Below are 12,591 nucleotides of genomic sequence, written 5' to 3' on the forward strand. Positions count from 1 at the left end.
GAATGATTGTCCCATTCATAAATATCCTGGAGTATTTATGGAATACCCATTGGCACTGTACTCTGGTTAAATCCCAACATTATTCTTCCAATTAGTACTACCTTCTAGCCCAAATGAATGTTAGCACAAAAAAAAAAAAAAAAATCCACAAAAAACCCTTCAGGAGTTGTTTCCCTATATGACAAATTGCATGACCATTCCATTAGCTTTTCCATGCAGGCTAGTAGACAACTTCTAACAGTTCTTGGAACTGACCATGCCGCAAGTTCTGTGTGCTAATTCCAGAGACAGTAAGTCCAAAAACTGACTGTGCTTCTGAAAGTCGTTACATGATTTAGCTACAACCAGATGGTCTTGGCCTGACATTTGTCCTAGTTGTTTTCCAAATGCTGAATTAATCACACTCTTGCCTATGGCATGTGATTTCTGTTTTTCTAGTTTTAGCTACCCATTGTATGAAACTGTTGACAAAACATGAGTTGAATCTCCATGAATACAACCACACAAATCTGAAAAATCAGAACTTTTCATTATTTGAATTCCTCCCTCTTCCTTTCAATGACTGTGAAAAAAACTCAAGACAACATAAGAATAAGAGAAGTTTATGGGAGTGAAGGCAGATGATGAAAACCTCAGTAATTTTCTCTTGCCTAGCAAAGTTTCATAATCACTGAATCAAAGGAGTTTCTTTCTGCTTTACAGCTTTTCTTGGTAAAGACTGGCTAGCAACTAATTTTCATAGGAAGGTGCATGGTGTTAAAAAAATCTCTTTCTTAGTTTGGGGGCCTGTTTTGTAGTGGAGCTTTCTTACTCTTTTTGTATGTAGTCAAGAGAACACAGACTGCATATTCCAGCCATGTTAGAGAAATTGATTCTTTTGATTCTTTTCTTTTAATGGCATAAAAATCAAAAGAACCTTTTCCATAAGGGCAGCTGTTGCTTCCTAGGGGACTTACCTGCCACCTTTACAATTTGACAATCTTCAGAAATCAGAATAGTCCCTTTAGGCCTTTCCCAGAAAGCTCAAAACCTTTAGCAGAACTGGGTGCTTCAGGCACTCTGTATAAGTTGTTTGTAGTTTCTCTTTACATTTGTTACTGCTTTTTGAAAACTTTTCATTGGTAACTAAGGTGAGAATCACTATGAGCAGATGTAGAACTCAGTACATTGGGAGTGCCCCATTTTAAATCCTATAAAAGACAGAATAACTCATATTTAGAGACAAGTAATACTTCTAAGTGTATACCTACACTGACAATTTTTCCAAAAAAAATTCAAGAAAAGAAGGAATTGTCTCCATTTCTAAGTGGAGTAAAGACTTCTTAATGAAGGACTTAAGGTTATTAATGCCAAGAGGTGAGAGGAAGGGAAATCTTGGTGTTTTCTGATCTCAAGACTTGTCCTTACAGGGAAGTTCTTGAAAAGTAAATTAAGATTATGTTAGCACACTTGTACAAATTTATAGTATGCTAGCTGCTTGGCTGAATCTTTATGTAGACACTAGAGCGCACTTCAAAGTGAAATAAGCTTGCACTTACAAAATAATTAGGAAATAAAGTGGTGCAGTGGTGTAAGTGCTGCATATCTAGATTTACTTCATGATAGTTCAGTAACAGTTCAATGGTTTGAGGCAAAATGGAATTTTCCCATAGTGAAATAGGGCCCACACACTGACAGCTGAATTATTCTGGTTTAGGGGGTCTACCATTTTATTCTGCTTGAAGTAAGGTTCTTTACATTTTCCTGATCCTACGTTTCTAGTTAGTGGAACATCTGGCTGTGTGACAACAGTGTGTCTGTCATAGATGCCTTGTCATAGAACATAGGCGTGGAAGGTAAAACAGAAAAAAGCAAAATCAAAATGAAATGGAAAAAAATTGGGTTTTTAAAATAAAAGAATGTATCTTCAAATACTTAGCAATTGTTGCAGAAGTGTTATTTATAGCTTCCTGCTGTCTTCAGAAAGATGGAGGAGAGTTAATGGAAGAAGTATTAATTATTGGTTCTTTTTTATGCTGTAAATATAAAATTAACTGGAGCATAGTGAAATTTGACTTTCATGATTTCCATTGCTCTGTTTCCAAAGTTGTTTATGTCTTTGCCCTTAATAAGAAACTCTACTGAAAAAAAAAAATCAAGGACATCAATTTTCAGTGCTGGAACTGAAAAGCATCCCACAACAATGCCTTTCAGGTTATCATGTTCACGGGAAAAGGTTCTGAATTGGAGAGGGCTGAGTGGGTGGAGAGGGCAGCATGTTCCCAAAGAAGCACTCTATGCACAGCTGAAGCAATATGAACCTTAACAGTAGCATAATGATTGAACCGGGTTTCATTTTTTTTCAAACTTCTTAATTCTTGCTGCATAATGTGTAAGACAGCACTTGAGAAAATGCTGAAAGGTGCTCAGGCCTAGTTTTTGTTGTCAAGCTTACCTTGGTATAAACTGAAATAACACCGTTTGTATCAAAAGAATTACATTTGACTTGGTTAAATGAGGTTCTAGTCTAGTTCGTTTACCCCTTTTCCTCCTTTTTCTCAAGAACAGGAACAATTAAATCAATGTGCTACAATGAAAACCTATACAGAGAGCAAGAGACAGGTATTATTACATAGACTAAAAAGGACCACGCTGTTGGTATAATTCTAACAAATAAGATGAGTGCTGCATTAGGAAACAGCAGCTATGTTGTGTAAACAAAATATTTTTAGATGTAATGCAAGAAAGGAGAAAGAGTAATGAGGAATCCAGAGATATGGTATGGAAGCATAACAATGTATTGTACATGAAATGTATTCTCTGCTTAACCACAGAGGTTTTATACATGGAATAAAATGATTCTGTTCAGGTTCTTTGAGGTCATATATTTCAATACATATTTTCAGAGCAGAAGCTTATATTAGGTATGATTATTTAAGAAAATATATCCTTTTTAAAAAAACTTTGTTCAGAAAGAAGTTGGACCAACTGGGTAGCACATTTTGCAAAGCTGAAGTAAGTAATTGTAGCCAGTCCTTTCCCTGACAGGGATTATTCCCTGTTACGAGAAGCAGCAGCACGACATTCCTATTCTAGTTTACCATTCAAATGTCCAGCATACACAGAGAAAAGATTATCCCTATGCCAAATCCAAGCTTTTTTTATGGTCTTCCTCAGAGTAGCCATGTCCACACATTGTGCTGACTCTGCTCAAGACTGGTTTTGTTGCTGAGAGCTTTAGTACAAATGAGGCACAAAAATGTTTTTCCTATGATTTATTTAAATCTTAAATGTTGGTAAAGTGCAGAAAACGTTAGTGGTGTGTCATCTTGAGCAATGTTTTTTCAGCCTGGGGTTTGCAGTGTGTAGCTAGGAGCCTGCAGAAGATAATGACGGCAGAGCTTGCGCTGTCGGACTGGGCACTGCCCTCACCCAGGCCTCATCCCAGGATGTACACTCCATCACATCTCCCCAGAGGTGCACTCCATTATACCTCCCCAGTGCAGAGATGGGACAAAAGCCCTTCAATGTGCTGCTGCATTCTGGCTCTCAAAGCATCATCCTAAAGTAACACATTGTGATGTCCACATGGCTCCTTCCTTCCTTTCTTCTTTGAATACTTGGGGTTTTTTTGAAAGGAACCTGTGATGCTGGGAGGAACAGTGAGCAGTCTTGGTCTCATCTTGATTGAGGGCCTGGATCTGTGCTTAGTACATGCTGCAGATCACTTTGGGTCCTTGGTGTAGATTCCTTCTGATACAGACAAACTTATAATCAGTTGAATTAAATTCACAGTGTAGGGATCTGCATTTCCACTGGGAAAATGAATAGAGGCTTACAGAGCAGAACGAAGTGGGAATTAGTGGGCAAGAGTCCTAGGACAGCTTAGAACTGTGCTAGCCCAAAGCATGTGCAAGAAGTTGCAGCAGCCTGTGCAGGTGAAATGTGCTATGGCTATAGTCCTTTCTACCTCCATGATCTGAATATTCTGCCAGCAGGAGCCAGAGTGCAGTGGAAGATGTTGCATACCTGGGCGTTCAGTTAGAGCAGCCACCAGGTGTGCATTCACGTCCAGCACTGGGAACCTCTCCCGTTTCCCATATTTCAGACAAAGCCTAACATATTCCAAATGGAGTTGAAGAAAACTCTGATTTGCGATACTGTACTGATGAAGCTATCACCATGTACTGTGTGTGGTGTGGTTTCAACTCCTCCAACTGCTGTCTGGCAGCTAAAACATGTTTGGAAATTGTGGCGCATGGTGAGGATGGGCTTTTCTTTGATCATAAAGCTAGCTACGTTAAAAGTCATCCTGTACCAAACTCACCCTATGTAATGTAAGATTTTTTTCAGGAAGTATTTTGCAAGATTTTTTTTCTTTTACTTTGTTAAATGCCTGAATAATTAACTTACATGCTAGTAATTTATCATTTGTTATTAGCAAAATCTAATTGGTTACACTGGGGAGCGGAAACAAAGCTGAGCTACAAGTATGTAACTTGTACTGTATATCTGGATAGTGTGGATTATTTTGAAAGTATAATGAAAAGCCTTTCAATTAATACATAATGAAGGAATAAATGGATATTTATTAGAGTGGCATTTGTCTGCCTAATGAATAACCCAGATTATTAAATGCCCATGGTCTTTAGGAATGAAAAAATTATCTATCAGTTAAAACTAAACAGAGCCTATCATTAGAGGGGCAGCATTCCACAGCTGTTTCACAACTCTTCTTTCTGTTTTCTTTTTGATTTCTGTATATAAAACTACCAGGATTGGTTTGTAACATTGTTTTAGTTGGATTCTTGACTGAGGAAGCATTCATATGAAATACATCATTTGGAAAAAACTCTTTTATTCTATGTAAGCCATTGCAGCAAATGGTGATAGAAACAAGTGTTGCAGCAGGTGAGGGTACCCCCATTTTCCTACTACAGGCTGCATTGTCTTACCTGTCATGCAGAGAGGAAGGGTATTTTTAACACTAGGCTAGGATTCAAGAACCTGTGTTCATATCTCCACTCTACAGCAGATTGCCCTGACCTTGAACAAGGCTTTTACGCTGTCTGTTCCTCCTCTCTGTATATGAAATAAAGGCAGTAGTGCTCTGTAGATGTGTTGTTCCGAGGACATTTCAGATGTCAGTTAACTGGTATTCAGTAGATATGACATTTTTACTGGAAAACACTGTTTTTCAAATTTCTGTATTCTGTTGGAAAGGACGGGAAACTTTTCTGGATTGTTTATTTCCGACTCAGACTGCAAGGGAAGACCAAATTAGTTGGTTGATTTAATCAGGCAGAGCTGTGGAATAGTCTTTAGGAATGCAGTGAATTACTGCAAAGCCGTTCTGCCTTTCAGGGAGAGTGCAATGATAAGGGAGGCAGTGTATTGTGTTACATTTCTAATTATGTTATCTGTATCCTCCATTAAATACTACCATTCAATTAAGACTACACTTTGTTATCTCCTGATAAAGGAATCATTCATTATTGCTGTTAAAGCACAGAATAATATTAAAACCAGATCAGTTGAACAAAGTCATCATGTCCCTCTCCCTCCTTCTAACCCACCTTTGTTCCTCTTTATTTTTACTGATAGCCAAGCGTTTAGCAATGTACCAAGAACCAGATTCCGAGGAAGATGAGGCAGCCCCAAAAGGAGGAACTCTATCCCAGCGTGATAGTATCTGCAGCCATCAGAGCATCAAAGTAATACACAGAAGCCAGAGCACCAAAACCCACCGGCGCACAGGTAGCAGAGCTGAAGCAAAAAGGGCAAGCATACTCTCAAAGCACACTGCATTCAGTAGCCCAATGGTAAGTCATGAGAACTAAATGCACAGTGTCCTGAATCTTTTAATAGAGCTATGCTCTAAAAAAAAAAAAAAAAAAAAAAAAATCTGTAACACATTATGTACTTCTCACAGACTTCATTTTGGTGTTTTTACTTCTGTAGTCACAGCTGTTTGTACAAAAACAATCAAATGTTGGCATAGATCTTATCTAAATACCTTTTCTGTGGGAACAAACTGAAGGTAAAGACAATCTGAAATCTGGGTTTAGTTACACCTTGATTTTGGAAAGAAAATTTGTACCTTATTTTATCTACAGAACCTGAAAGTAGAATAAGATTTGAGGTCAAGGGTTCTCATTGCTCTGCATATACTTCTTTTCTCTTTTGTCAGAGGATTTTAAAATTAGCAAATGCTAAGGTGGACACATGTATTTCAATTCTTAGACATTTTTGACATACACCATAACATATTTTTTAGTGTGTTTCAGTGGTTATCAATCGTTGCATGTGTTGTATTTTAAAAAGTAAAAATCTTTACATTTCAAAATGATGGTGAGTTATTGTCCTTACAACTTCATTTTGTTTATTTTATACCATTGTAATTCTGTAGAAGTTTTACATGAGCTGAATGCTAATAAGAGAGGAGGGAAGCCAAGTCTTGTCTGTCTAGGGGTTTTGCATTGTTGCACTGTTAACACAGATTCACCCTTAAAGCAAATTACAAATATGGACAAAGAAAGATGCTGTTTGCACTGCTGGAACTTTTTGATTTCAGTCAAGAGTAAGCTCTTTTGATAAAATTCCAAGCTGCAGTTTTTACACATGGGGTTCTGTGGTTACTCGTATTCATCAGCTGCTGAGCATCAGGAGATAAAATTCTACTGAGAAAAGAGGCTTAGATCAGTTTATCTTTTAATCTTTTGTATCTTTGCCTCTGCCTGTGTTAAGAAGTACTGGAGTTTGCTCTGACAAGAAATATATTAAATAAATAGAAAGTACTCGATGAAATAAAGTTGAAAGTACTCTGGGTTTCAATGTAAAAAACCCACATGAATTAACTTCAAATGTGTGGATGGTGGTTGTTCTCTATCAATCGAAGATGGTTTCGTTTTATTTTTCTGATGTAAAGGCCAAGCTTTAAATGTCATTGCTTGCCTATTTTTTCCACACTTTTGGTCTCTGTAGTGTATCACTCTTTAGTAATAGATAATACATGTCTTGAATTAGACAGGAGAGAGGGAGGAAAATTAGTATGTAACTCTTCTCCTATCCACTACCTCCAAAGTAGATAAATATTGCTGTTATAAGTATCTGTAGTGAGAAAGTTAGTAACACATTAGTCACATTTCCATTTCTACCAGTAGGCTCACTGTTAACTGTTTATTGTCTAGCATGGGTATCTTACAGTTCTCCCCAACTCTGCTCTGTGTTGTAAAGCCACCATTCTTTGGATACTTTAATGGCTTGTTGCTGCTTTGAAAATTTGCAGAATCACTGAATATTAAACAATGTTATTTATTACTAGGAAAAGGACATCACACCTGACCCAAGATTGTTAGAAAAGGTGAATGAATGTGCAAAGCATCTGGAGGTCATGAGGAGCCATGAACAGCCATTATCCCATCTGAGTCCAGAACTATGTGACATTTTTGACTTCTTCATAGCTTTGACTATATGTAATACAGTTGTGGTTACTGCACCGAATCAACCCCGTCAGAAGGTGGGTTAAAAAAACAGAAAAGGAGAGTTTAAGTTTCTTTTGCCTTGATACTAATTTATCTTGTAAGCTAGGGAAACTAAAACCTCATGTTCTAGTGAGAAACAGCTAAAACTAGTTGCGAGACAACTTGTAGAACCACTGTGTGACTGAGAGGGTCTAGTGAAGCATTAGCTGAATGGAGTATGTCAGCTATTTCACTCACCTCCATGGTAAGATATGCTTTCATCAGCAGTTTCAAGGTACTTCTGAAACTTCCCTGATTTCTTGTCCTGTAACATATTTATTTCATAAGCATAGATATGTGTGTGTGTGTGTGTGTGTGTGTGTGTGTATGGAAACTAATTTGTAAATGTTCAAGACTTACCAGAAAAGGATATTGGGCTGTCAGTTAATATTTCGTATGTATGGATTAAATTAAGAAAAGGCTGAGACATTTTTTAAAATGTTTAAAAAGAGAATATACTTGAAAAACATGACTTAAAACTTTCAAATTATATGAAAGGTATATCTTAAGCTCATTATGAGAAATAATGATCATTACTGCTTAAATTGGCCTAAATCAGTGTCATTGATGAATGAGAATTTCAAGAATGCAATCCCAAGATGATCTGTAACACAAAACTATAACGGAATGTAATATTAAAGCTCTCCAGCAGCTGGAATTTCCATTCTGGAGAAAATTCTGCAATTTGCTTCTGTTCCAGATTGGAATAAGAAGTGAACTAGTCTGCAAAATGCTGTGGTTTTGTGCCAAGGAAACATTTGGAGAATGCTCAGTTCTACTGTTTCAGGAATGCTACACTGTTATACAATAATATAATGTATATTACTATGAATATGCTATTACTGTTAATACTATAATATCTGTAGAACAGAATTATGTAAACTGAGATGAATGATAAAACTGCAGCAAAATGCTTTGGTGCTGAAAGATAAGACGGGACATTATTTATCTCAACATGTGTCTACTGAGAATGTTGTCAACATTGGCATATTTTCATAAAACTTTCCTGATACCACACTTCTCATTACAAAAATCTTGCATGAACTTTTATTTTGTTAATACCTTCACTGAATATGCACAAAGAATGACAATGTTTCATACTAATGGTAACTTTTAGTATGCGCTACTGATGGTGGTGGCGCAACATTGATAGACTATCCATCAGTCACAGCTGAGGAGGTGAAAGAAGAAAAATTGGTTTTAATACAAGCATGTGCTTTCACATGCAGATACAATTCTGAAGTTCTAGTAAGTTTGGGTTTTTTTGGTGTTGAGTTGGTTTTGTCCATTTACTTTCCTTTCTTAAAATGCAAATACCGTTACTTTTTGCTCTCAGAGAAATTCTTCTCTTTAACTGGACATGCTTAGACTGAATATCCATGTCAGAATTCTTGTATAGCTTTTCTCTGGGGTTTGTTCATTGTTGGTTTTCGGTTTTGTTTTTTAACTTCTCAAGGTTAGAGACCGATTTGAACTAAAATCTCCAGTAAAAACCATTGAAGACTTCATACGAAGATTTACTCCAAGTCGCTTGACCTCTGGATCTAACAGCAGTAGTTCATCCAGTCTAGCTACAAGCAAGTCAATGCACAGATTTGGTTTAAGTGTGCTTTCGTCTACATCTACGGAGAGCACTTTAATAAAACTGGACGAGAAGCTGGCATACTCTGCGCAGATAAATAATGGCTACAGCTCCCAGCAAGGCAGGACAGCTGTGGGGAGTGCACCTGAGGAAGGAGAACTCCGTTATGAAGCAGAGAGTCCAGATGAAGCTGCTCTTGTCTATGCAGCAAGGGCTTACAACTGTTCTCTGGTTGGAAGGCTGTCTGACCAGGTATCAGTGGAGCTACCTCACCTGGGAACCTTAAGCTTTGAAGTATTACATACATTGGGCTTTGATTCCGTCAGGAAGAGGATGTCAGTAGTGGTCAGGCATCCTCTCACAGATGAAATAAATGTTTACACTAAAGGAGCAGATTCAGTTATTATGGATCTTCTTCTTCCCTGCTCTTCAGGTACACCTCTTACTTACCTTTGGAGTGGCGGGGTGGGGGGCGGGGGGCGGTGAGGCAGTTCTGTTTAACTGCTGAAGATCTCATCATATCTTATTCTAGTAAGATTCTCGCCTTCTCTAGCAAGTAGACCTGCCTACTTTTGTTGTGAATGTAGTGAATTGTGGAATGGCAGCTGCCTCTATTCTTTTATAATATTTTGCTATTGTAGCAAATTTTCTGCAACAAATTGAGGCTTTCTTACCTCACAAGAATGAGTCAAAATAATTTCTGTAGAAGAACTTCTGCTAGCAAACTTTATTTTGGAGGAATTTATTGAAACTTTCAAAAGAATTTTGCATTTTATCAGGAAAACCTGATTGCCAGCGCTTGGACAGTTAGTATTTTATATGAAACCCAAGCACTTCCTATTGCAGCTGCCCTCTGTTTCATTTGTGAATCTTTACATTCTTTTGCTGCAATATGTTGCATAAATAAGCACATTTATGTGAGTTTTGCTATGCTGCTAATGGACTACTGAATCAATCAGCCATCAAAACAGAAAGGTTGTGGCAAAAGAAGGAGAGATGCTGTTCAGACAAGAAATCTTGGCTACAAATACATAGTTGACTAGCATTAGATGTGAACATAGACCTTCCCTAAAGCATGGAGAATTCTCCAGCACCCAGATGTCATATGAAACAGGGAGAGCTTTAAATAGCTACTAATCATAATCAGTTGGATTCCAGAAGAACTCTGTAAGCTTTCAGAAGTTAGAGGAGACAGACAGGTTTCAGTTTGCATTAATCAGTTTGCATCTAGTTTACTGTATTTTCAACCCTGAATTTCATCCAGTGTTTAAACATTACCCCAGTATGTATGGACAGAACCCAAAAGTGCTAGAGGTACTTCCCATGTTTGACTAATGCATTGACTTTGTGGTTACTTTGACATTAATTGGAGTAAACAATTGTGAAAGACTTATACTGTGTAATTTTAGTTCAGTGAAATACAGAAAAAATTTGGCATTAGTGTTCTGTTTACAGCCATATTCATCAAAGCTGAGCCAGAAAAATTAAGAACAACTTGTCCTTAACTAAAAACAAAGTATTCATGAATAATTTTCTAGCAAAGATCTCATCTCACAGAAGGCACATAGAGCATCTCTGGAAACTTGTTTCCCTCCAAAGTACTAATACAGAATTTGTAGCACTGAGAATTTTGAATAACATGTTTGGAAGTGAGTTCTCAGAATGAGAACTGAATTTTAAAAGGAAAAGAAGAAATTATTTTATGCCAAATTTTAAATATTTTGTCACCGTATAACAGACTACATTTGAAGCTTCAGTGTCCATTCACAGTAGATTCAATGGATCAAGGATTTTCAGAGAAATTTCAGGCACATCTAGGACCCACCTGGGTGAGAACAATAAAACCAGTCAGAAAAGCAAACAACAACATTATCAAAGGTGTTGTACGTCAGAGAGGGAGAAGCAGAATTCCTGAATGAGCAATTTCTGTAGCCGGGCAAATATAGATTCCACCATCATTACAGGCAAGCAAATTCAAGGTGACTGTGAAACTGTGGAGGGGTTTTTGTTTGGTTTGGGGTTTTTTGCCTTATTTGGATTTTGGTTTTTAGCCCAAACTGTAAGTTTTAGTATACTTTGCTTCTGCAAGCAATGTAAAATGTGGCCACTAGAACATGATTAGCAGTTCCCCTTGTTTTCCAGTCCTCTTAAGCCACTGCTGGCTTCAGTAATTCTGTATGTTTCAGCAGATCTGAAAAACATTTGGCATTTGTCTTGAGCAGCTTTCACTCCTGGAATTGAATTCACAGTCTCTGCCTACAGTATCCTAATGTCAGTGGATGTGTTGTTTATTCCCTTGGGTGTGGCATCTTTTTCCTCTTATAGGGAGATCTTTTCCAGGTAAAGGGAGCCTCAGAAGATTTATGCTGTGGCTATTATCTATATTGTAGGATGTGTCACTGGTTTCATCCATGTTCTCTGGTGACAGTGAAACATGAGTGTGAGGAGATGTAATGCTATGAGAATTCAGGCATTTATCATGTCAAGGAAATGATCAATAAGTGAATCGACATGACAATCCCACAGCTTGCTCTCTGCTCTTGGTGCTTCAGGGACACGTGAACTCTACACCACTCAAGCCCTTATCTTCAGACTTTGTAGTATTTGTGCCCTGAGACTAAAGGACCGAGGCAACACTGTGTCCGTAATCTCCCAGCTCAAACACCACATAGCATGACTGGGTCCTGTCAGACACAAAGGTCCCTGTTTGGGAGGAAGAGTATTTTAAAATATGACATGAGGAAGACCCCAAAATCAGAAGCAGAAGTATTATATTTTAGCTTCATTTGTGTCTTACAGAAAAGTGTAAGTCACTATGAGCTTAAAAACTTAGAACGTTTATGAATTGACTCCATTTGCTCTGCCTGTATATCTAGTTAAGACTGTGGAACCTGATGTATTCTGATAGCATACAAATATTTCCAAAAGCCTTGAAATGATTCCCAAGACTGTATTGTTTTTGCTTTATCTCAGCAGACACAGTGTTCATAAATAAGAAAGTTACAGTTTGAGTCAATACCCAGCTTGCAGAGGAACTGTGAACATAAGTCATTGAGAAAGCAATGACTGGGCTGGCTTTCTGCAGCTTGAGATTATGGAAGGAAATGAAGCAAGCAGAAGGCCACTAGCTCTCCATCATTCTTCTGGAGAAGATTTACTTGCTCTTTTCACTGACATGGTGGATGTGATCACACTGCTCAGCATAGACACTGCATCCCAGATAAAAAAGAATCTCCACAACTGGGTTTTGTCTGCAAGAGATTCCTTCCCCCCCTAACTTCTAACTTCAGAGATAAATCTCAGGGTAGGACTGATGAGGCACATAAGCAGCTAGAGGGGGGTTTAGCTGTCAGTGGTATGCTGGTGAAGGAGGGAGATGCAGCCTTCCACACTGGAATTGAGAATTCACACAGAAAATGGTGTGCACATCTCTACGTGTAGAGAATTACAAACTTTGTTCATTGAAGGAAGTATAAGCATTTGACATTATGATCAATGCATGCATTA

At 37.8% G+C, this 12,591-nt stretch overlaps 1 protein-coding gene across 2 annotated transcripts in view; it reads left to right on the top strand.

Moving 5' to 3' along the window:
- The window catches only part of ATP10A (ATPase phospholipid transporting 10A (putative)), a 109,007-nt gene that overhangs the window by 75,832 nt on the left and 20,584 nt on the right, over positions 1 to 12,591 (top strand). For both annotated transcript variants that reach the window (XM_050334188.1, XM_050334189.1), the window contains exons 8-10: positions 5,584 to 5,801; positions 7,304 to 7,498; positions 8,959 to 9,517. In XM_050334188.1, coding sequence (XP_050190145.1) covers positions 5,584 to 5,801; positions 7,304 to 7,498; positions 8,959 to 9,517 — 972 coding nt within the window. The remainder of the gene's footprint in view (positions 1 to 5,583; positions 5,802 to 7,303; positions 7,499 to 8,958; positions 9,518 to 12,591) is intronic.

The sequence above is a fragment of the Myiozetetes cayanensis genome, unplaced genomic scaffold, assembly GCF_022539395.1.
Source record: "Myiozetetes cayanensis isolate MyiCay16 unplaced genomic scaffold, myiCay2020 scf5-8, whole genome shotgun sequence".
In the NCBI taxonomy this organism is placed as follows: domain Eukaryota; kingdom Metazoa; phylum Chordata; class Aves; order Passeriformes; family Tyrannidae; genus Myiozetetes; species Myiozetetes cayanensis.